Here is a 26,490-nt window from a genome sequence, read left to right on the forward strand (position 1 = left end):
TCTATTCTACCATGTAGGTTGGTGGATCACTTTCAAAATCATAAATATTTTTTCTACTCTTTAGATTTCTTTTAAAGGTAGAGAAAACTTTTATAATTCTTATTATATAAAAGAAATTTTGCTTGTTTAATTTTTATTATGGTAGATTGCTTACAATCATTCTAGAACGTAGTAACACTTTCTCTAGAATCAACCATGAATCTTATAAAAGTCTTTAAGCCTTCTTCCTTTTATAATCATTATTTTTTGGAGATATCCATCTTATTAATCAACTTTATTAGTTGTCAACTTCAACATGACAAATTTGGATTGATTCTTTCATTGATTAATTTTTATCAATCAACTGCTTTGGATAAAATCATGATTAATTTTTTTTTATTTTTTTATTTTTATCCTTGAGGTATAATTGAGTTGATTACTGTGGGACAAACTTATTGCAGTACTAGGCAAGAATCGAATCTCGATGAAGCCGAAGCAATACCCTCCCCGTAGTGATCAATTACAGTTTCCTGATTTACCTCCTCACAGATAGTTGTGAAAATGACCGTGTGAAACTGTTGCGGTGATAGATTCCATCTTTACTACAATAATTGAATCCCTTAGATTATAGACATGTCATTTGTTGAATAATTCTTATAAATCAACTCTTAATCCTTATCAGTTTAAGACTTCTATTTGCATAGGGTTCACTCTTCTAAAATTTTAACCCTTGTAAAATATTCAATTTTTTTTTACCTATGCATAAATAAAAAGTATATAAGTTTTGTGCCAAGTATCAAGATATGCATTGGCACAAATATCCAACAACAATCATGAATTACGCATTATATATTCTTCTCAAGCAAACAATGCAAGTTACCGTACAAAATGAATTTGCACGATGAGATCCTAGTTGGCTAAACCTGTTCACAAAGAAGAAATAAATCAATTTGCATTTCCCACCGATCCATAGGTGTACCTAAAACCGATTTAAAATGATAATTAAAGTTATTGATTTTATAACCCAATAAAAATTTGGTTTTTATAGAATTCACTAGATTCTTTGGGATCCATTTTTTAATTTTCTTTTTAAATTTAATCCCTCTAGCTATATCCTTATGTATATATAATTTATCATATCTAAGTATTTTTAACTCATTAACAATTTCTTTCTAAAATAATTTTTTATTTCCCATTTATGATATTAATTGTTTATTTTTTATTATCACGTTTTTGATAAGATTGAGCGATCACTTTTGTGCACATCACAAGTCACTGGAATATATATATATATATTCGTAGAACGGTGCTCAGGATAGCAATTTCCTATATATATATATATATATATATATATATATATGATGATAATTCCTTAATACCATTAGAACTACCGTACCTAGTGACAAAGCCTTTGTTTTTAATTTTTCCACCCAAAATTAGTAAAGACATTCAACAATTAAAATAATTATTATTATTATTATTATTAGATCTTTCGTTTCTTCAAATGGAATGAATAAAGATAGAATCAGATTAGTTTCCCAAATACCTTTTTTTGAATCTTCCTAACATCCCGATTATTCATGAAATCATTTGCTTTTAAAATATATCGAAGAATTTTTTGAGAATCATCAATTCATTTTTTTTAATGATTAAAATTTTATCTGGGTTCGAATCTTATTGAGAGATATAAAAAAAATTTAAAGTAAAAATAAAATATTTCTAGTTCATAAATAAAAAATAATTGATATATTCAAAATAATTATATATTTATAAAATACTGTCTCAATTCATCCTATTTTGTCGTCGATCAAAATTTTATTTTTTTCATTTATTTCATATTGCATGACTAGAATAAAAGAGGATACATTTCAGCATTAGGGTGGAATTCGCCACCCCAGTGGCCTCACACGGTCGATCCCATGATCATCTGGAAGGAGGTAAATCGAGAAGCTGTAGTTGACCACGATGGAAGAGATCATTGCCTCAGTTTCATCGAGATTCGACTCTTACCTACTTCAACAATTCTATTCCATCGTAATCAACTCAACTATGTCCTAGAAGTCGAATAAAAGAGGATGCATATGATTTTGACTAAGATGAGAGATTTCAAAAAAAAATGATAGATGTATTTCTTCTATCAATAATCATGCTAATATTTCCTCTATTAATAATCATGCTAATATGATGTATCATGGAGGTTTGTCTTTTCTATTGATTCTTACAAGTTGGCTTAAAAAAACTTTCTTGAATCAAAATTATCATAATTTTCAAAATTAAAATAATATGAGATAATCATATCCAAGGTGATATGATTTTTCATAAAATCAATCAGTCATGAAAGATCTATCCACAAAATTTGCAATCTTGTCTATCCATTTCTTACAATTACTAAAATATCCTAGATGCTTAATACCCTTGTAAGATAACGTAAAGTTATCTTAGTATTAAAATGCTTCTAATATTTTCATTTTGCAGTCAAAATATTCTCTAATCCCTACTAAAACTGAAAAATCAATTTTATTATTTTAAATTATCCTCTAAACCATTCATTTATTAACAAAATAATTATATTCGATAATAAAATAAACAATATTATGAGAAATATAAACATCAAAATGGAATCTTAGTAACAGTTTTAAAAAATTCCCTATTATTGCCATATAATATCTATCCCGTGTTTGGCGCGTGACAGAGGACCGGGGTCGCCATCGAATCGCTGCCATTATATTGGCCAGAGGAGACCACCGCGGACCACACGGCAGGCAGAAACTGACAACCTCGCTCGGGCGCTAAATAAACCAGGAAACAGGAATTTGTGATTCGTTTACTTATTTCAGCCAATTTCCCCCCTATTTTCTTCTCGAGCTCACTGATCCCTTTTTGTCCACCTTCTTCACGCCTTTATTTCTTTTTCTGGTCTCTTGTCATAATAGGCAAAGGCTCAAAAGGAGTGGACCTTCTGCCTCCTCGTCGCCCTCCTTTTTCACCTGCGCGAAAACAATTAGGGAATTCCACTTCTGGTCTCGATTTCTTCTTCTTTTTCTTCGATCTCCTTTTTGCTCTTTGACCATCGATCGCGAGCGAGGGGAGGGTGACTTGGATCGATCATGGTGAGGGGGAAGACGGAGATGAAGCGGATTGAGAACGCGACGAGCCGCCAGGTGACCTTCTCCAAGCGGCGCAACGGCCTGCTCAAGAAGGCCTTCGAACTTTCCGTGCTTTGCGACGTCGAGATCGCGCTCATCGTCTTCTCTTCTCGGGGCAAGCTTTATGAGTTCTCCAGCTCCAGGTTTCATCCTTTTTCATTTCTGCTTATGTTACCGCATTTTTTCGACATCATCTCTAGCTGCCTCCTCCTTTATGCTATTATTTTTTGATTTAATTAGCGTAACTTCTTCCAAAACTACAATCTTTTTTTTTTCTTTCTGATTTGTGAATTGCTAGCTCCAGGTTTCATCCTTTTCATTTCTGCTTATGTTACCGCATTTTTTCGACATAATCTCTAGCTACCTCCTCCTTTATGCTATTATTTTTTGATTTAGTTTGCGTAACTTCTTCCAAAACTACAATATTTTTTTTTTCTTTCTGATTTGTGAATTGCTATATCTTTGTGAACAAATCTTCACGGATCTTTTTTTCTCTTTCACCGGTCATTTCCTGAAACTATCAATATCCAAGAGACTTTCGATTCATGTTTTTCTTTCTGGACAAAAATGCTTTTTTGCTGTGGTGTCTGCGAAGTCGTACACATTATTATTAGTTTCCAACAACATTAGTGACGCATCCAGATTCTAAAGGATTTGTTTTGCTTTCGATGAGAGCTACTGCTGCAATTGTTTCTCTCTTTAAGAAGAAATGGGAAAGTTTTAGCTTGGCTGGACGTACATATATCTGTCCTATTTCTTCAGTATTTTACTGAAGATACATCAGTTTGTTTAAAATTTTCTCCGCTTTGCAAATTACGCACCACACCATAGTAAAACGGACAACGGCATGCCATAATAATGTCATCCATTTAAGTTCCACAAAAAGATTATTTTACGGAAAGATAACTGTGATATTTACCATATTTAAGATATAAATTTTCGAATGAGCTATGCTTTGCCTTCTTTCAAGTGGAAAAGCAAAATAAAATATAAACCGGTCGAAGCACTAATTTTCAACCATGTCCGGTTTAGGGATACAGTTTCTTGGCAAATGCTCATACTACTTTTTGTCTTCCATGTTCATTTCTGTTGCTTCATTATTAATTTCTTTCAATGATATCTTGTAACGTAATTTGTTTTGATGCTAGTGATAAAATTCAGACCATTATTAATGTCATCTCCTGATTTACATGCTCAAGTTGTTTCACTGCTTTAATTGATAGACAAATAAGCATGTAACAAAACAACCATATATAGTACAGTAGGGTACAAACATAAATGAGCCTATCGTACTGGGAGATTTGGAGTAAGAATACCGACTTGACAATGGATACTATACCTGTTTGGGAATGCAAAGGACGCTCCATAAATTACCATGCAATCTTAATTAGAAGTGCATTAAATTACTTTTCGTCTAAATTACCATGCAATCATAATTTATGTAGCAACCTTATAGAATATATAATAAAATGCTCAATACTCTCTTAGTTAAAATGATATATATAGGATTAATAACTAATTCTATGATGTATTTTGTGATTTTAATCAATATATTGTATATTTTTAAAAAATAATAAATCTATTATGTGCTATATAAAATTGTATCAAACCTATCGCAATGGTATATTTCTATTGGAATAGTATATAGGATCAACTAATGTTGTGTGATAATATTTCTATAAAGAATTTATTAATAAATCTACTATGCTCTCTTATTAACTAATGTTCTATAAAGTATTTATTATGATGTGTCAAATCATATACTTTATATAATTATGTGATATATATATATATATATATATATATATATATATATATACATTATGATGTTATAATATTAATTTGGCAGTATATATATATATATATATATATATATATACATACATTATTGTTATGATTTCATATAATATAGGATAGACATGGTGTATTAGTGTCTCATATATATATATATATATATGTATCATGTAATATCATCCCAAATTTGATTAAATATTATTTTTAGGTCAGATTTAATTATTTTAGAGTGTGTATAAAGCTTGCACATCATGTAGATAATATACCTAACTTTACCTTCAATTTTGAGTAGTACTTGCAAAAAGAAGAAGAATAGGGAAAGAAGGAGAAAAAACAATAATAGATAAGTAGCAATGGAGATAATATACAAGTTGTAATATGAATTACAGAAATTGAGTTTACTTTAAGTGGATTTTTCATTTCAATTTCTATATCTTGTCCTTTATCTGACTGATATGTTTCTTCAACAAACATACATTTAACCTCTTAATTTCTTTTATGTCGCATATTTATGTTGTACGTCTATATGCTCTTTGCATAACATAAATTAAGACTATCGCATGAACGCAGAATTGCTCTCAAAATGTTCCAAGTTAATAACTAAAAATAACACAATGAGTTTTCAAAATTATAATCTTTATATAGATCTCAAATGCAAATCTATTGGTTTAAAACTCAAAACTATTAAGCATTCTTAATCATATCGTTTCATTAGCTGTATGTCTTAATTAATATATATGAATAGTTGCTTCCCTTATAAATCTTTAATAACAGATCCAATTTTCAAAATTATAATCTTTGTATAGATATTCATGGAGAAATAAGGTCATGTAACTAATCTCAAATATTCATGACAAATATGACTTGATAATTAACAACAAAAATACCTACTAATGAAAAATCCATAACATTTTTCTTTTGAAATAAGGACCTTATGGGTTGTCTAGTTGAAAAAAGGAGAAGCAAAGGTCTGCATTTGACGTAGTTTTTTTTTAAAACAGATTCGTTTCCTTTAGTGGTGCTTCGAAGTTACGATGGATGTTTGTTTGCCAAGATACAATAACAAATCATGATCACCACTAAGCATGTGTCGATCGCGACCAATTGAATTCGTACCTGAATGCTATCACGAGTAGATTGCTGAGCGAGTGCATGACAAAGAGAAGAAAATGAGGGAACGATGATGGAAGGATTCTACTTTTTCATAGTGTGTGTCTCTATCTCTTTCTGCTCAAATTCTTAACCTCCTTATATATGAGCTTCGATGTTTCGTAGCAGTAAATACCAATAAATGGCCGAATAAAGGCCAGGCCATTATTGCCCAACTTGAAACGTTATTGCCTCCTTTATCTGCCCGACTTGAAACGTTAGCCGCTCGACTATTTCACTCGGTGGTTACACAAAAAGGTATTCTTCATTAATCCTCGATTAATACATCCGTTTCACACTTATGCAGTTAACAAAAAGGATTCAGGTGGCAAAACACAAGTTGATTCACTTGGGTAAAGTTTTCCCTGATCGGTTTGACATTCGACGTGCGCATGCAGGTCGTGCTTATACACGAATCAACTTGATTCAGTGCAATCTGAGCCTTGGATTTATGCTCTCATGCGTGAGAGAGAGTCTCTCCCCATGCATATTTTCATAACCTCAATGCTTGTGATATATTATAAACCAACCATAATATTATAAAACTCTCAATGTGAAACTAAAGTCTCATTCACAATGGAGTCCCTTCCTTTCCACCTCTCTTGTTTCCATTTAAATTTTCAATAATCCCTCACGTGAATGGAAACATGATATGTGATAACATTCAACAGTTGAGTCCAGTATATGACAGGTACATTTTATCCTTTGAACCTTCTCTTGTGATGACATATTTGTTTATTGGTTAATAGTAGACTCGATGTCCTTGAACTATTCTTCCATTTGTGTAGGCATTTACACATCTCACCTAGGACTCTTCTTGATACAACTCAGTTCTCATGGATGTGTTCGTTCTTGGTCATGAACATGCCTGATTCCGTGAGAAATTCTAAGATTTGTGTTTCTCAATTCTTTTTGAAGTGACCCCACTTCTTTCTCACATAGATGATCTCTCAAGAGTATTCCATATTACTCTACTAGATCATTAAAAGTCGTATGCTTAACCTTCATACTTTTATTGGTCCATTGGGCAGCTCCCCCATAGTGATTTACTTAGTCGGTGTAGTTAGGTTGTTCCTTTAAATTTAGTTCTTAGGATCTCTAATCTGCATAGGTTGGATTTCTTTTGCATCAATATTTTCCATCGGTATCAAACCTATCCCTCACGATGAGCTTGCAACTAACTCTCTATTTAACTCTTTCGTTAGCGGATCCACTAGGTTATCCTTTGACTTTACATAGTCAATAGTGGTAACTCTCGTTGAGAATAGTTGCCTAATGGTATTGTGCCTATGATATATATGTCTATATTTACTATTATATAGATGACTCGGTGCCTGACCAATTACTGATTGACTATTGTAATATATGCAGGTTGTTGGCACATATTTCGATCATTTAGGAACATCTTCTAAGGATTGTTGTAGTTATTCAACCTCTTCATCATATTTATTAAGAGCTACAAACTCAGATTGCATCGTGGATCTAATTATTACTATTTTTTAAGAAGATTTCCATGAAATGACTACACCTCCCAAAGTGAATACATATCCATTTGTAGACTTAGAGTTTTTAATGTCGGATATCCAATTTGTATTGTTGTATCATTCGATCATAGTATGATATCTTGTACAATGCAATCCAGAAACATAAGTATACCTTAAGTATCTTAGTACTTTTGTTATCCCTTTCTAGTGTCCAATATCATGATTACTCATGTATGTACTTAATTTACTCATTGTAGGCTAAATCTGATTGTGTATAACTTATTAAGTACATCAGACTTCCAATCACCTTTGAGTACTCTATATGAGAGATACTCTCTTTTCGATTTTTCAATAGATGTTGACTAATATCTATTGGAGTTCGTGCCAATGCAGTATCACACTTGGTAAATTTTTAAAGAATTTTATCTATATAATGAGACTGATTTAGAATAAGTCCTTCTGATGTTTTAAGAATTTTGATTTCTAGAAGCACATCTGCCAGACCCATGTCTTTCATATCAAATCTTGAGTTCAACATAGTTTTAGTAGATTTAATTATCTTATCATTACTTCCAATGATAAGTATGTCATTTACATAAAGATATAAAATGACATAGACATTTTTTGTACATTTCATGTAGACATATTTATTACATTCATTGATCTTGAATCCACTTTCCTTTATGCCATTATCAAAATTTTCACATCACTATTTTGGATCTCTTTTCAAGCCGTATAATGACTTCACCAATCTATAAACGTTATTTTCCTGCCCTGATATAGAAAATCCCTCAAGTTGCTCTATATAGATTTCCTCTTCTAAATCTTCATTTAGAAAGACCGTTTTTACATCCATATGATATATTCTCAGATTTCATAAAGTGGCGATAGCCAATAACACTCTAATAGAAGTTATTCTCGATACCAGAGAATATGTATCAAAGTAATCAAGACCTTCACGTTGTTCGGTGACCTTTAATTATCAATTTAGCCTTGTACTTATCAATCGTGCCATTTGATTTCATATTTTTCTTGAAAATCCACTTGCAGCTTAGTGGTTTACGTCCCTAAAGAAGATCCATAAGTTCCTAAGTGTGGTTTTGTAAGATAGAATCAATTTTAGATATTGTCTCTTTCCAGTGAGGTCCATCAGAAGAGCTTACAACTTTTGAGTAACTTTGGGATTCACTTTCCAACATGAAAGTGATAAAATCTATTCCGAAGAATTTTTTCTTCCGATCTCTTTTATTTCATTTGAGCTCAACCTCAACTAGTTCATCATCTTCTTCTTCTACTTGTATTTCATATGCCCGTTTTGAGAAACTTACTTCTTCTTAGGTCTTATACAGAAACACATGTTTGAAGAACAAGATATGTCTTGATTCAATCATCGAGTTCTTGTATATCTTTGGTATTTGAGATTCATATACAAGGAACCGATAAACATTGTTGTTATGTGCAATATCCAATAAATATATAATCAACAGTTTTTGATCCTATCTTAATCATTTTCGGATTAAACATCTAAACTTTTACCAAACACCCCCACACTCATAAGTATTTGTAGGATGATTATCTTTCGTCCACAACTCATAAGAGTTCTTCTCTATATATTTTCTTTCGGGACATATTTTTTAAAAGGTAATTAGCTGTTAATACAACTTCTCCCTATATGTACTCTAGCAATCCAGAGCTTAATCAAAGAACATTCATCATCTCTTTTAAAGTGTGACTTTTTCGTCCAGCAACACCATTTTGTTGAAAAATATAGAGAGCTGTTATTTCGTATCTGATCCCATATTAAGCACACAATTCAGATAATCTTAACTTGTCACCCTAGGCAGATTAGGCTGAGCTATAGGGTTGTCCAAGCATGACTGGGACGTCGATGTGTCAAATATCGAGTGCTCTCAAATGTTGTCTGAGCGATCTGAATGCTTCCTGAGCTCGAGTGGGAAGCTGAGTGCAGATGAGCATGTCGTTGAGTGCCTAGTCGACAAGTACTGAATCAGTTGAGTGAGTTGTCGAGTTTATGAGTCACCCGAGTTGCCGAGTCGGGGGACCAAATCACCTGACTATCGAGTCCGAATGGGTCATCTGGTAGGGAAAAAGAGAAGCCGAGGCTTGTATTTGACGTAGTTTTCTTAAAATAGATTCGTCTTCTTTGACGGTGATTCAAGATTATGATAGACGTTTATTTCCCAGGATATAATGATAGACCACGATCACCACTCAACACAGGTCGGTCATGGCGAATTGAGTTCATACTCGAACGCTATCACGAGTAGACTGTGAAGGGAGTGCATGATAGAGAGAAGAAAACGAGATAGTGACGGTGGAAGGATTCTACTTTTTCATAGTGTCTCTTTGTTTTTTTGCCCAAAGTCTTAGCCTCTGTATATATGAGCTCCGACTTTTCGTACCAGTAAATACCAATAAATAGCCAAATAAAGGCCATTACTGTCTCCTTTATCCGCCCGACTTGAAAGGTCGGCTGCTTGGTACACGCTAATGACTGAATACCTTTAATAAAATATCTTATTCTGTTTATAGTTTAGGGTGTACAAAAGTTTATCAACAATGTAGAGCTGTGCACTATTGTAGGACTAGGAAAGGAGCAAGAGAATAAGGAGGAGAAGGGTTGATGGCTTGCCCTAGCTCCAAACGACAGTGGCAGTGCTAGGGTGCACTAGTGGTCATAGTTTGTGGGGTGTTGGGCATAGAGAACAAGGAGAGGAAAAGAGAGAGAATAAGGGAGAGAGAGCTAGCGGTAGCGTCGGTTGCTCTTTGACCCAAGTGGTGGCATCGTTGCTCATGTAAACAAAGGCTAGGTAGAAAGAGAAATAAAGAAAGAGAAAGTGAGAGAAAGAGAGATAGAAAGAGGGCTACCAAGAAAGGAAGGTCTACTAGGTGAGAGTCAGTGATGCACATAGAGGAAGAGCTAGACAGTGGAATCACACAAGGTGGACCAGGTCATTAAATAAGATAGAGAATGTGTAGACAGAGGGAGGGTTGGTTTATAACTCCTAATTATTCAAAAATTCATTTCATTAAACTAGACTATATTGAGAAATTTGGATCAACAAATCCATCCTTACTTGTACTTGTATGATTTTAATCACCATGTCTACATGATGGATTTCATACAAATCTATTCTGACTTTTTGTTAATTTAGTTCAAGTGAATTTCTTTATTTTAAAAAATAAATATAAAAATTTAAATACTATAAAATTTGAGATATAACATGTTTTTATATAAACTTGATCTAAAGTGCTATTACATAATGTATATTAATCGTGTATTGAAGCATGAATTCAAAAATCAAAAGGCATGCTACTTAAGTTATGGTTATGTAACTTGTACAATTTACTAGATTATTATAATCAGCCATATATCTAATTAATATTTGAAACATATAATATATAAATTATAAATTAATTATCCGCTATATACAGGCAATATAAATCTATTGGGCATCCCTACCATGACCGACATTCCATTTAGCATCCCCTTTTAATAATTTAATTTATGATATATAGTAAATAATTAATAACGTCCTTTGTTCATTCTTGACTTTTAATTAACTACCTAAATTATTTAATATTTAGCGAGAAGGATTATCAAGTATTTTTTTGATAATATTAGTTTATATTTGAAACATGAAAACAAATGTTGTTGCGTTTCTTTCTAATTTACAATTTATAGTTGAATTGTATAGTTCTTGTAATATTCATATAATGCCATGTGACCTAGAGGTCACGGGTTCAAATCCTGGAAACAGCCTCTTGCCAAAGGCAAGGTAAGATTGCGTACAATGGATCCTTTCCCCGGACCCCGCATGGCGGGAGCTTCGTACACCGGGCTGCCCCTATATATTTCTTATATTAATGTTACATTTTTATCGCTAAAGTTTATATATGATTTTTTTTAAATTGCACTTTATATTTTATTTCTATGAATTTGTAATAAAATTAATATAAAAAATTTGAACTTCTCAAAATATTGGAAAATCTAAAATCCATGAAATCCAAATCAAACCGATTTAAAAAGTTAGCATATTTTTTTCTAGGTATATGTCATGGTTATATTTTTATACCTGGATCATAGTATATTGATAATTTATTTTTCTAAAAAAAAATTCTTTGCTGACGTGCCCCATACTTGTAGGCACCCTGGTAATTGGGAAGTTACTACTTTGTCACTTGGTTACTAAAAGAAGTTAAAATATAATAATCAATTCATGATTTTGAACAAATTAACACGACACCCTCTAGAAAGAGTACCAAATGTACATAAGTACTATCAATTATAAAGAAAAAACATATAAAGGACAGTTTGGTATACGGAGTTTTCGTCAATGCGAAATTCTAAGAAAAGGTCTATTGTATGTAGTTTTACTTTGCTTTTCAAGAGGCTGTTTCTAAATTCGAATCCGTGACCTCTAGGTCACACGATAATAATTTTACCGTTGCGTCAAGGCTCTCCTTCGTAAAGAGAAAATATATATTGTCAAAAAAAAATATCTTCTTGTCTAAACCAATTCACTAATAATAACCCTCCAAGAAGAAAGTTAATTAATGCCACCATAAGGGAGATTCCTGGTCTCTTTGCAAAAAGTGGACATTTGGCTAAATTATGTCTATCTCGACTCAAGTTGGACCTTCTCTTTAACATAAATGGAGTTTATATAAAGGCACGAATAGATGCGCCAAATAACACATACCTCCTCCCCAAATTTTCCTACTTGTTTACTAATCCACTACAAGAGATACTAGAGGAAGAACTAGCATTAACAGACATGAAATTGCTTTGAAGGGAATACTAACCCAGAAAAACTCAATCATCTACATGCATAAAAAAGCAAACAAGGCAACAAAAGATCCATAAGTTTGACAGGACAAAAACAGTAGCAGCAAATACATATTAGAGATTAACTCATCCTATACCACTCATCTTGGATGATCTGGAAGTAACAGCTAAATGCAGCATCTTCCTAGATGAGCTTAATGTGAAATGCAGTAGTACCTAAGTGTAACGAGATAACATAAAGTAAGGCGGCATATCACAATAGTAAATACAATCATATATTCATGTTGAAGTCTTTTATTCACATTTTCATCACGTAGAGTGTGTTTTCCTTTGCACTGCAACACGATTCAGAGTGTTACACCATGTGTCAATGTAGGTATGATTATTGTAGCACTAATAATTATTTAAAATGTACTTTCATTGGCAACTAATCAAATGTGTTATTTGTAAAATGCATATATTTAAACGAATAAGCCAGCTCAAGGTCCAAATTCATCATATATAAGCATGTCTTATAATATTCATATTTACCACATTTTGATATATAGGTCATCTTGATTTGTCTATCAATGGTAACAACATATACTTTATAGCATTCTAGTGGCAATAGCAATGACAAGTTAGTATATTTAACTTTGGAAGCCGTAACTAACTTTAAGGTAATTATTAATTGTAGGTTCATGTATACGAGAATTAACTATATTAATAACAATGCAAGTATTCTGTTAATATAGAATCATTAATAAAATAAAAACTTAGCCAACAGTTAGGATATACAATAAACCAATTTTGATTCCGCATAAGTAGGTAGGAATTTAATTTAAAAGATGAACTAGAGTGCCTTCTGATCTAGTAGGGTATCAACTGTTATAGTTTTAACCACCCTCTTATTCTAGGATTCATTTATTACCTAAATAAAGACGATTACAAGTAGTCAGAGCTTTAGACTACTTTCTAGGTTTGCATTTTCTATAAATAATTGGAAACTCTATCTGGATTGAACAACTCTAATACACCATAAGTTAGGAAAGGATAGCAAGAGAATTGATTATACTTTTTTTCCCCACCCATAGGAATAACTCCAATTGAATCTCTTATATTAAAGAATCAAATAGAACTCATAAAATAATAATTTTAATATACAACAACAACAATAATCAAGTCTTTATCCCAGTATGTGGGATCGATTATATATATCCTCCTATGCTATTGGGCTCGATCCCCTACTATATTTTTATCTATATTTAATGAATTTTATCATATTTTATTATTGCTAACTAAATTTTCTTTAGTTTCTTTCTTCCTTTGTTAATGTGCATATTTGTCATGGTCTCATAAACACGTCTTTTGAAGTTTTTTCTCTTAAACATAGGCGCAATTTTAACTTTCTCGTTAATATTTTTATTTTTTATCATATCCATCCTTATATACATGCACATCTATTTTAATATTCTCATCTTTACGTCATAGTCTAACATTCAACTTTATATAACATAGTAGGTCTAGTCACTATTTTATAAAACTTTCCTTTAAATTTTAAAAGTATCTTATAATTACAAAAAACACCAGATGTTCTCCTCTATTTTAATCATCTTCCTTGTATCCAATGTAAAACATTTCTATCAACTCCTCCATCCTTTTGCAAAAACGATCCTAGTTATTTAAAACTCTCAGTTATAGGTAACTTGTCATCTCTTTACTTAACAATTATTTTGCTACGTCTAATATTACTAAACTTAAATTTTATATATTGTATCTTTACTATCCTAAGCCTAAAACACTTTACTTACAGTGTTTCCCATCAAGATTGAAACTTAATATTTATTTCTTTATGTGTCTTATCGATCAAAATAGTATCATTTGTAAATAAAATGCATTATTGTAACGTGTTATGAATGTGTTCAGTGAGTTTATCCATGAACAATATTAAAAGATATGAATTTAGAGCTGATCTTTGATATACCTTATCTTTATAAGAAATGTCTTAGTTAATCTACTTGAAATCTTCACTTTTGTGATTACATCCTCATATATATCTTTAATTATTTTAATATTTAATATGCTAATATTTTTTTCTATAATTCTTCACATAATTTCGTTTGGGATTCTGTTATAAGTTTTTTGTAGGTCAATGGATACCATGTATACGTGTTGCTTCTTTTTCTGATACTTTTTATGTTTGGGAAGATATATAACTTTTATCATCAACCTTTCAAGATTGAATCCAAATTATTTTTCAATCACCTTGGTCTTTTTCCTTAATTTTTTATATCACTTTTTCAAAGTTTCATGGTATAGTTCCTTAGCTTAATGCTCTTATAATTTACACAATTTTATAATCTCCTTTATTTTCATATAGGGGGCTGAAGTGCTTACTTTCCACTAATCAGACATTTTCTTAGTTTTGAATATCATGTTAAAAAACTTCGTAAGTTATTTAATACCCTACTTCTATAGACACTTTCATACCTCTATTGTAATATCATCCGAACCAACTACTTTCTCATTTTGTATCTTATTTAACGTTTATTTTACTTTTGAAATTTGAATTTTTGAATAAAAATTTAAATTTCTATACTTATCTAACGTACTTAAGTTTTTAAAACTAAGATGGTCACCTAAACCTTTATTAAAAAGTTAACGAACATAGCTCCTCCATCACTCTAATATTTTCTCATCTTTTACTAGTACCCTATTGGATTCATTTCTAATGCATCTTATTTAAAAGTTTTCTTATTTTTCTCTCTCTCTCGCTTTAGCTATCTTATAGATGTTACTTTCCCCTTCTTTTGTATTAAGTTAACGATACAAGCATTTGAACATTGTATTCTTGACTTCATTCATTGTTTTCTTGACTACTATATACTTTTTAAAAATTATTTTTCTTACAAGTGCACAATAACTTATAGTCTGATCATTTTTCTATTACTTTCTCAAGTACTTTCTCATTCCACTAGCAAGATTCTTTATTTGACGGTGTGCCCTTTTAACTCACTAAGTACGCTCTTGTTCATCGTTTTCAAATATGATGTCATCTTATTCTATTTTGTAGTTGAGTTGTCATGTATTCTTTCTAATATTTGTGCTCATACTCTCTTCTTAAGGATCCTTTGCCTCCTATCCTTTAATTTTCATTGCTTGATCCTATGAGTCATGCACGTTTTCCTTCTATTCATAATATGTTTGAGGTGCATATCTAACATCACTAACCTATATTGAGTGGATAAGTTTTGTCTATGGATGACCTTTTAATCTTTATAAATTTTTCTATCCTTTTGATCATAAAAAAGTTAATTTGTGACTTATTATTTTCACTTTTGAATGTATCTAAGTGTTCTGTTCTCTTTTTGAAAAGTGTATTATCTATTATAAATTCATAAGCTATTGAGAAGTCCAATATAACTTTTTCTTCTTCATTTTTATCCAAAATTATGACCTCTATGCACCCTATTATATTTCTATTTTCTTACTCTACATGCCATTAAGATCCTCCTTCTATTAAAATTATTTGTTAAAATTTTTGTACTATTTCATCTTGATCTTTTCAAAACCTTTGATGTCTTCATCTAATCCTACTTAAAGTGCAGATATGCTAATTAAATTAATAGTTTCTTTTGCTACTACTAACTTGAGAGCTATAATCCTATCTTGCTTCCCAACTATTACTACTACTTCGTCCTTTAATGAATTATAAACAATAATACCTATTTCATTTTTCATTTTATTCTTTTATGAGTATTATAATTTAAAACCTGAGTTCTATATTATCTTTGCCTTCTTCTTGACTTATTTTATCTCTTGTAATTATAAAATATTAATTATTCTCTTAAATCATATATACCACCTTCATTGGTTTGCAAATAAGCTTTCCTACATTTCATGTTCCAAACTTGAGTTCTTAGCCAACTTAGGGTGTTAGAACTCTTGTATATTTAACATTACTTCTAAGTTCTCATAAAGATGTTGTGATCCTTGCCGAGACATTGAATTCAAACCTTGCAACGCGTTCCTTAAGAGGAACAATCTAGCATTAGTACAATAATTTGATGAAATCATATATAATATTTACCTTTGTTGGATGCTAGTTGGTAACCTAATGTAACCATCCTCTTGAATTCGGGTTTGGAATTGGCCACGACGGAGTTAATACTTTTTAATATATTAGTATAAAATAAAAAAAGGAGAGAAAAAGTAGATAAAATTAATAAAATATGAATTACTAACCTAAACATTGAACTTAACACTCAAATAGATATGATCAAGTTGTAATCCAAATGATACCTATAAATAGCTAACACCCTTGGGATTGAGTGCTTTCGAATAGGCACAATTCTTCTAAGTAAAGGCTGGACAATATAAAAAGATCAAATATGAGGATCACAATCCAAAAATAACAAGAATATAAATATTTTTTCCTCTTCTCTTTTCTGTGCTCCGAATTTTAATTTAGACAGATTCAAGAAATTCAATGATATGCGTTATTTCATGGCATTAGAATTTCACGAAGCTATCAAATAGTGAGAAATATCTATCCTTAAAGAAGTTTCTTAGGAATGCCTTGTCTATCAATTAAATCTTTATGGTAATTCTGAATCCATCCATTTTAATTTCTTGCATATTGTACAGCATTTTTCCATCATGAATTGGTGCATTCATGTTGGAGGCGTAACTTGAGAGTACGGTTACTCGATTCAATTCATTTTGGGCAACCTATGGGCCAGGTGAGTTTTGAAAGAGCAAAACAAATATGCACCAATAGAGACTTCAAGAAATATTCACGTGAGAAACAAGTGGAAGACCTAAGAATATTAAAATTCTTTCTCGGACAAAGGAATTCATAATGTAGGAACGCAAAGCATTTGCTTTAACTTTGGGAGACAGTATAAGTATAGAATTAAAACTAACATTATTTCACTATATATAAAAAGTCTTTAGTTGGAAAGTTATATAATGAGATTTATATCCAAAATTCTAGATTTGCCAAACTCATCAAAAACTAGCTTGAACTCATGCTTTGGGTATTGATCAGAATTGAATTTGTCACCCTTCACAATGTGTTGTACTTGGTGAATAATTATTCATCTGAAATCTCTAAAAGCTCATTGATATACGCTTCTTGTAACAAACCCAAAACATATTTAGATTTATTCTTATGGATTTTTATGCTGATGATATAAGATGCTTAATCACAAAGGCCTTACTGATATACGCCTCTTATAACAAACCCAAAACATATTTAGGTAAGAAATGAAATACTTGTTTTGCTAAGAAAATTTCTTGAGATAATAACTTTAAGAATAAGTCTAACATTGTCTCGTTTTTTTATTTAACGTGATACTTAGTTGATTGAAGTTTAGTTACAATGTTAGTGAAATATTGAAAAACTAATGCAAGATAACTATGAGTCATCAATTTATTCGCCATGGTAGAGTTGTGCACATACACTTCAGGTAAGCATACATAAAAAAGTACATATATATGAGGGAACTACTGAAAAAATATTTAACATTAATTGTAACTATAAAATATTTCAAATAATTGCTAAAAATATTAAAAATACATAATTTATACCTCTCACATAAAAAATTACACAGTACAACTACAAACTGTTGTGTAGTGTTTTAAATTACCTAAACATGAAATGCAAGTCGGTTTTCTTCTCTAAGAAGCATAGTCATCATTAAACTTCTCTCATCACATTGCTTCATACTATTCTTCTAATCAATTTATGTTTCACTAATTTCTTGTATGAACTATAAGTAAATTTATTTCTCTTTTCCTGAATAGCTCATAAGCTCTAAAAATTTCTGCAATGAAATCTTATGTCAAACTGGATCCATGTTTAACCTTATCTTGCAAATTGTCAAATAAGAAAGGAATCACTTTTCTTCTGTTATTTTCATTTTTTATATCTTCATTTAGTTCTAGCTAAGTTGGAGGAAGTTAAACTATATTGATGTTATTGTAAGAGGATAGTTATATGGTATAGATATGACTCTAGATATATATAACTCTAAGCATAAAATATTCCTTGTGTCACTAATCTCCTAATTTCTATGAATATTAACTCAATACATCTAACGCTACCCTTAAGCTAAAGCATAGTTAGCATCTACGTCCAACTTGCTACATAAAATAGAAAAAATTTTCATAAGGAAAAAAATATAAATCCTAAGATATACGAAGCAATTAGGTGTCAATTCCCTCAACCTTAGATCAACACATTGAGTGGGCTTCTCCCTATGCTGAGTAAACCAAGAAGCATTTTTCTTGAGTGGACTTCTCCCTAAACCAAGGTTTTTAGGATGGTATAGATTATGGGGCACTTATCTGGATGATTCAAGCAAATAGTGAAGAGAAGTTCAACAATAACTCAATCAAAAAACATGAAACCCGCATAATTGAAGATGAGAGTAGGAAGGTATTTAGTTGAAGATATGAGTAAGAAGCTGCTTAGATGAAAACATGAGCAAGAAATTGCTAACCGAATATGCGAGTTGGTAATAAACCACAAGATGGTGACTGGTGCTGGCTATGAAACTCTGATATGATTCTTTGGACTCAAGCTTGATTGCTTTGCCTTCTAGTTTAGGTAAGCTTACGGTAGAGTAAAATAGGAGTAAATTTGATTGAAATCTTTATTGTAACAGAAGAGTAGCTGGGATTAATTGCCCAGGTTTCTGATCTAATTCTATATTACAGATTAATATTAACTCTCATTTTTTTTTTCAAGTGTCTTGAATTGTATTGAACTGTATGATTGATTGGTATATTTTTTTTTATAAAGTGGATGTGTCAATAAATTCAATTTATTTTATGCATTTTAAATATTCTTATCAATATAAAATTTTAAATATTGATCATATATGCACTTATATACCATATCCTCATGTTACGCAGTAGGTCAACCACATACTACTTAAATAAGCTTTCTAAAACCTTATTTGTGAATGATTCTTTATTGGATGATGCATTGGATTAGTTCTTTTATAAACTCATTTTATAGGCTTATTTAAATATTAAATGTAAAATATATTTGAATTTTATCTTAGGATAAAGTAAGGCTTTTGATATATATTTATAGTGTGTTTGTTGAAGTATTCAATTAAAATGTGTTTAAATATTTTTATCATCGATTTGTGTTTCCTCCCACATAATGCATCTACACTATGCTATAGTTTTCGAAACTTTGCAAGTGAACCGCTGATTAGCAAATAATGCTTATGGCTTAGTTCTTTACTTGCGAATGGTTAATTATTAAAAAAAATGCTTACGAATTAGTTCTTTTATGTGTTCATTTATAATCTTATCTAAGTATCCTTTGTAAAATATATTTGATTTTTATCTTAAAATAAAGTATTATTATTATACCTATGTTATTCCATTAAAATGTGTTATATAGATACCGCCATATTTTTCTTTAAATTCTATCATTGAATTAAATATTAATTTTATATTAGACATCATTCATTGGAATTATTAAAATTTTAATACAAATTTTATCAAATTTGCTAAAAGAAATTTATCATTCACAAGGACTAAATATAAGACTTCAAAAATTTAGTTATTAAAAGAAATAATTAGATGATTGTTTTATATGTAAAATAATTAATTAAGTTTTATCTAAAAAAAATGATAAATCCCAGTAAGTTTTTTCTAGTGACTAGAAGAAGTGGCTTTAATAAAGCATGAAATATAGTCTAGTTTAAGAGAGTTTGGATAAAACAACAACAATTAAGTTTTATTACAATAGATGGAGTCAACCATATGATTGCCAATCAAGTTTTCTTTGATCTTCATCTTTCTCGTAATGTATTTATTTGCCATAATTTTACATCGCTTAACTAGAATATTTATTAGTCATCTAAGTATATATTTGTACCATCTTCTTAATAAAGTTTGGATGCATGATAAAATGCTGATAAAATTATTTTGAGTTTAGTTGAACTGGATTGATTATTCATCCATGTTTGTGCTAAGGTCAATTACTTCGAGACCAAGGATGGATGCACTTATTGGCTAACCTGGGCTATAGTTGAGCTCTTTTTATTATCTATACAAATTGTGTTAAGTATAAATCGAACACGAAATGAAGGTACTAAATTAAAATTGGATTGAGATTGAAAAAAATCTATCAAGTAGGTGCGGAGATAATGAGTATGTTGGTCTAAATCGGAATTAATTTGGGCTTGATTTGATCAAATTATTGCTGAACCAAATTTAATTGGGTTAAACCGGTTTAATCTATTTAAAATGAATTAGGAAATTTTTGAGAAAACCTATTCTCTTCTCCCTTTTCTTTTTATTCTCTTCTATGTACACAAACTCACTTCCACCTCTCACGTGCAAGTCTTTACTCGTGGCCACGACCACTCCCTACGTGGCTAGGCCCTCGCCTCCGAAGGCGTAGTCATTGACATGGCTACCCTCGGACATGGCTGCCATAACCGGATCGACGTGTCTTCCACATTGATGTACTCTTATGAGTTACGTCAACGTCGGAGGCGAGCAGCTATGGATTGAGGTCCTACGCGAGATGCTCGAGCATGGCCTCACACTGCACTCTTGGACCGACTGCCTTTACCTCATTGTTAGTGGCATGCTCTCTAATATCATATCAGCGGCCAGACTTTCCGTTATGACCCCTAAATTTTCAATGTCTACGAATTAGATATCATTACGGTAAATTAATTTAACAATTTCATAAATAATAAAAAAATTCATTCAATAAACATTTAAAATTCGGTGAAATATAGGAAAAGGCAAGATGGTAACATGGTCGCACACAGTAAACTCTCTTCTATGGCGGACTCGGCCAACTCGGGATCAACCCAGTCCACCCCTAATTATTGGATCCGTCCCTGTTCGAGACTAAGTATGTGCTTGATAATTTTTTTAAAAAGAAGTTTAAACATGATTTGTTATGGCTAAACTCAGATGTCTCTGTTCAGTAGATTGTGTTAACACATACTACTGATTAAAAGAGGACGAAGGTCCATGATGAAGGTTTCCGTCTATGAACATAGTTCATCCTACTAGGAATCGCTTTCTTTATGCTCATCAAGGAGACGACAATTCTGCAATTCTGTCTCTCATGTCCTGATCCGATGATTTTTTTGCAATATGTCATTTCCTTGCATGGTTCATACTAGAAGCTAATTCATGCTGAATTGTATTTGGTTTCTCTAGCATACAAAGTACCATTGCGCGATATGGAGAACGTTCAGGAGAAGATACCAGAAACTCAATAGTGGAGCAAGATGTTCAGGTGCAGCATTCTTGCGAACAAGTTTCTGTTCTGTATTTGGCTTCCAAATGAAACTTGAATTATATGTATGTGCTATTTCACTTGTTCAGATGCTAGTTCGTGTAATAAAAGAAAGCTAAAAAACAATAGGTCAAGTAAATAATGGAAAACAGTGCTTAGACCCTTTTTTCCTAGAGAAGTATTTGTTTAATCGAATTGAATTTCTGACAGATCCAAGAATGAAGTTTCAAGAGATGTTTTTGAGTTGTTTCTCTCATAGAACATCCAACATGTACTTTGAAATGTAAATCTGTCTCAGAATTCTAAAACCTAGTTTTATCGAGCGCAGCAAGGGAAAATGGAAGCAGACTGCTTGTCGAAAAAAGTTGAACTTCTTGAAACCTCTAAAAAGTGAGTCATCCTGTGCTACTCTTCTCTCATGTAATTTATTTTAATAAAATTTTACCCGTGAAGTTTTCGCTATTGCAGGCAGTTGTTGGGAGAAAAACTAGGGTCATGCTCGCTTGACGAGCTGCATGATCTAGAAGGTAAAATTGAACAGAGCTTGCAAAAGATCAGAAAAAGGAAGGCAAGTTTCAACTGTAGCCTATAAATCAATTTCTGTTGAATTTTCAATGGAGACACTAAACTTACATGATGCCTACACCTTTCTAATGTCAGTATCATTTGCTAGAAGAGCAGATTTCACAGCTCAACGAGAAGGTGATCTTTTTCTCTCTCCCTCTCTCTTTGCAGGCGTTTATCTGAAACTAACCTTCTCTCATTTCAGGTAGCATCCTTACTAAAGGAGAATGAATCACTACGTGAAGAGGTATCTCTAATGGAGTTATTTGTCTTCTTAGAAACTTCTCTTGTTATCATCCTCCTCTTCATTGATAAGTCATGTTTATTAAATTTTGAAGAGCAAACTACTGCCCCAGTTACCAACTGGTGCTTCCAAGGAAGTGACACCATGCCCCAGTTACCAAAATGTTAGCACGCAGGGCGATCACAATGATGTTGAGACAGAGTTACGCATTGGATTTCCAGGAAGAGGAAGCCATAGCGTCTCCGTGTAGCAAGGTCACAGTTTGCAGCATTTATACACATAATTAATTACCATACATTACTCGATGGAAGTAATTAAGTTGTTGTATATTTAATTCACGTGGAATGAAAAATAATTAGAGTTGTTTGTCGATCGAAATAACTTTTTCCATTAGTTATTTGCTATGGCACATTCGATAGGCAGGAGTTAATTTAATCCACTTTACTCTTCTCAGGCAAGTCGTCTTTATTTTAAAATGTTCCTTAGAGTTTCAAAATTGTCATTTTAGATCCTAGTTTTGATGTCTTGTTAAAATGCCTAATGTCCATTATTTTTGGGGTGTAAAGTTGATTTGTAAATCAATAATCAATTTGTGCCTTGCAATTAAACAAAAAAATCTCACAGTTTGTCAAATTTGGCTACGAGTTGATTTGCTAATTAACTTGCATCCATTTTATGTAAAGTGTTCAATTTGCTCTTAAAGATTCAAGTTCTTCATATTTTGATGTCACAAACTCATGGTAAGACCTATGAAAAAGCCAAGAGTCTAAAAATAAATTCAGGGTTTCTTAAATTTTAAGGTATAAACTGCACAATTATAAATTTAAAAAGTTAAATATTTTTATGGTCATAAATTTGTATTACAATCTGTGTTAAGTTAGAGACCTAAAAGAGTTCATTGTGATCTAAAATTTGGTCACAAGTTGCAAGTTCTAAGGTGCAAGTCTGCTCAAGTTTCTATTATTTTTTATTAATGCTTTTTTTTTAAAAAAACTCATGGTCTCCAATAAACATGTTATGTATTTTGGCATTAAGATGAACACAAGCTAATTTATTTACAAATTAGATCAGAGCTAAAATTTTAACATAATGAACTTTTCTATATTGTTAGATTTAACATAACGATAAAAAATATTTAAAACATTGAATTTATAGGGTGTCAATTTACATCTTCAACTTAGCAATTTATTGGAACAGAATAATTATAAGTTAATTTACAAATCATCGTCAGCTAAAAATTAAGAAAATATGAGCTTTTTTAGACTCCAATCTTTAATAAGAGCCGAATGTGGGTCTTAATATGAGTTTGTAACTCAAAAATATTTTAAAAAATTTAAATTCAATAATGCTACAAATGATTTAAAATATTAAACATCCTAGATTGGGAAGTATAAATAAAATTGATCAACCGAAGTTTTAAGTTTGAATTATAATTAATTTTGTATTTTAAATAGATGAAACTCACTAATTCATTAAGTTTTATACTTTAATTTTAAAATTTAAAATAAATAAATAAATTTCAAATTCAATTAAATTAATTAAACTAAAATCAGTCAACTAAATTTATTGTGAGCAGTAACCCAACTTGACGGCTTGTTATTTACATCTTCAACTTAGCAATTTATTGGAATATAATAATTATAAGTTAATTTACAAATCATTGTGAGCTATTGATAACAGAATAGTATGTTTAAGAGTCAATTGGTGGATTCGACTATACAATATCAGTCGATTGATAATGCAGTGTTAGTCTACTAATAAGAAAATTTTGATTAATTCAATAACCGATCAAATTAATAGATTTTATATCTGTTTATTTTAATGATAAAGTTTGATCAGTTCGATTTGTCTTTAAAAAATTCATTTGATTTGTTCAATTCGATTAGTTTGATTTATATCTGAATGATATCCCTAATTAAAGATATTAGAAATTTAAATCATACTTTGTACTAAATAAACATGATAATTGAATGCAGGAAAATGATTGATTATTACCTCCAACTATTGATATTTGAAGAATGTCTTGAACACCACTTTAATATTGCTTAATGCTTTAGAGCATTCTAAACACTCCAAACATCTTCTATAGATGGTGTTATTATTCTTGAAGGTGTACTACCATTTATAGGGACTCATTATCATCATTGAGTTAATCCTTAAGATTATCCGAATGTAATCATACACTCAATAAAAGATATGATATGCATATTAAAATTTTGATTAATTATGTATATTTAAATCTTACAATATATGACCACTTAATTACATAAAAGATTATGTATAATTAAAATCTTAAAGTATTATCTTTTATGTATCACAATATATAATGCTTCTCAATCAATATATCTTAATGAATAAACCTTATGTTTATTCAAGGTCTAACTTTAGTGATATTTCTCAAATGAATGTGTATATAAATATGAGAAAATATCATAGTTGAGTTTTATTGATAATCAAATTATTCTTATAATAAAAATTACATAAGGGAACCAAGTTCCATTCTCTCTACATGATCTTTAAATTTCAATGGTGGCATGCCTTCAGTCAAAGGATCAGTAATCATCAATTCAGTGCTAATGTGTTCAACAACCATTATTTTATCTCTAACACGTTCTTTTATTGCTAGATATTTAAGGTCGATATGCTTAGTTCGGCTCCCACTTTTATTGTTCTTAGCCATAAAGATAGTAGCTAAATTGTCATAATATATCCTTAACGGCCTAGAAATAGAATCTACAATTCTAAACCCTGAAATGAAACTCTTCATCCAAACATCATGCAAGGTCGCCTAAAATAGGATACTAACTTAGCCTCCATAGTGGAAGTGACAATCAATGTATGCTTTGCACTTCTCCAAGACACAGCTCTACCGACTAGCATAAAAATATATTCTAAAGTTGATTTTTGTGAATCAATGTAACCGACATAGTCTGAATCAGAGTAGTCAATCACTTTCAACTTCTCAGCTCATCTAAATACAAGCATGTAGTTTTTAGTTCCTTGAAGGTATCTCATCGCCTTCTTTGCAGCTTTCCAATATCTATACCCGGATTACTTTGGTATTTTCCTAACATGCCAACAACAAATGCAATGTCAAGTCTAGTTCAAAACTGAGCGTATATCAAGCTTCTGACAGCAGAGACATAAGGAATGTTTTTCATTTGTTTCCTTTCAAAGTCATTTTTCGGACATTGATCCATATTGAATTTGTTACCCTTCACAATGGGAGCTATATTTAGTGAATAATTTTTATCCAAAATCTCTCTAAAACTTTGTTGATATAGGTTTTTGAGGTAGACATAAAATTCCTTGAAATCTATCTCTGTGTATCTTAGTGCTAACGACATAAGATGCATTACCCATATCTTTCATATCAAAGTTCTTAAAGAGGAATTATTTTACCTCATATAGTAAACCCTTATCATTGGTTGCAAGTAAAATATCATCCACATAGAGAATAAGGAAACAAATCTTGCTCTCACTGACCTTCTGGTATATACATTGATCCATGACATTCTCCAAGAAACCAAATGAAGAGATGACATCATGAAATTTCTATTAGTGTCAGCCCTTAGTGCCAATTATGAGATGATTGTTTAGGGAACACATGTATCATATTCATTAATAAAGGCAAGACTTGCTTATTATATTTATTTCTTATCCGTGCTATATGAATAAATATAATAGTGTCCATGAGTAGTAGGTTCTTGTCTACAGTATATCAATTGGTTGAATTGATAGTGAGAGTCTGTAGACATATATAGAATACTACTCTTAACTATTCCTAGTCGAGCATTAATATGCAAGGACAATATTAATGTGTTGAGATTAGCATGTAGGTCAATTGATGACTTAATCTCATAAGTCATGGATATGTGATATCACGTTGACACATGGGTACATATTAGAAACTATGTACTGAATTGATCTGCTATGAGAATATTTCATGGATCGTTATATGAGTGTCATAAACATTCTCATGTGACTATTAGTATGAATAGTCCTTAGATCTGAAGTCACTACTGTTCCCTACATAATGAGTTATATACTTT

General features: G+C 31.1%; 1 protein-coding gene across 1 annotated transcript; it reads left to right on the plus strand.

Moving 5' to 3' along the window:
• Positions 1-2,881: 2,881 nt before the first annotated feature.
• On the plus strand, positions 2,882-22,880 carry LOC141833561 (MADS-box transcription factor 50-like). Its single transcript, XM_074721036.1, has 7 exons — positions 2,882-3,268; positions 21,552-21,630; positions 21,959-22,020; positions 22,099-22,198; positions 22,291-22,332; positions 22,400-22,441; positions 22,533-22,880. The coding sequence occupies exons 1-7, from the start codon at positions 3,087-3,089 to the stop codon at positions 22,686-22,688; spliced, it is 663 nt and encodes a 220-aa protein (XP_074577137.1). The 5' UTR covers positions 2,882-3,086; the 3' UTR covers positions 22,689-22,880.
• Positions 22,881-26,490: the final 3,610 nt, after the last annotated feature.

This window comes from Curcuma longa, chromosome 8 (genome assembly GCF_044706935.1).
Source record: "Curcuma longa cultivar G26 ecotype Majalengka, Jawa Barat chromosome 8, ITB_CL_G26_1.1, whole genome shotgun sequence".
Lineage (NCBI taxonomy): Eukaryota > Viridiplantae > Streptophyta > Magnoliopsida > Zingiberales > Zingiberaceae > Curcuma > Curcuma longa.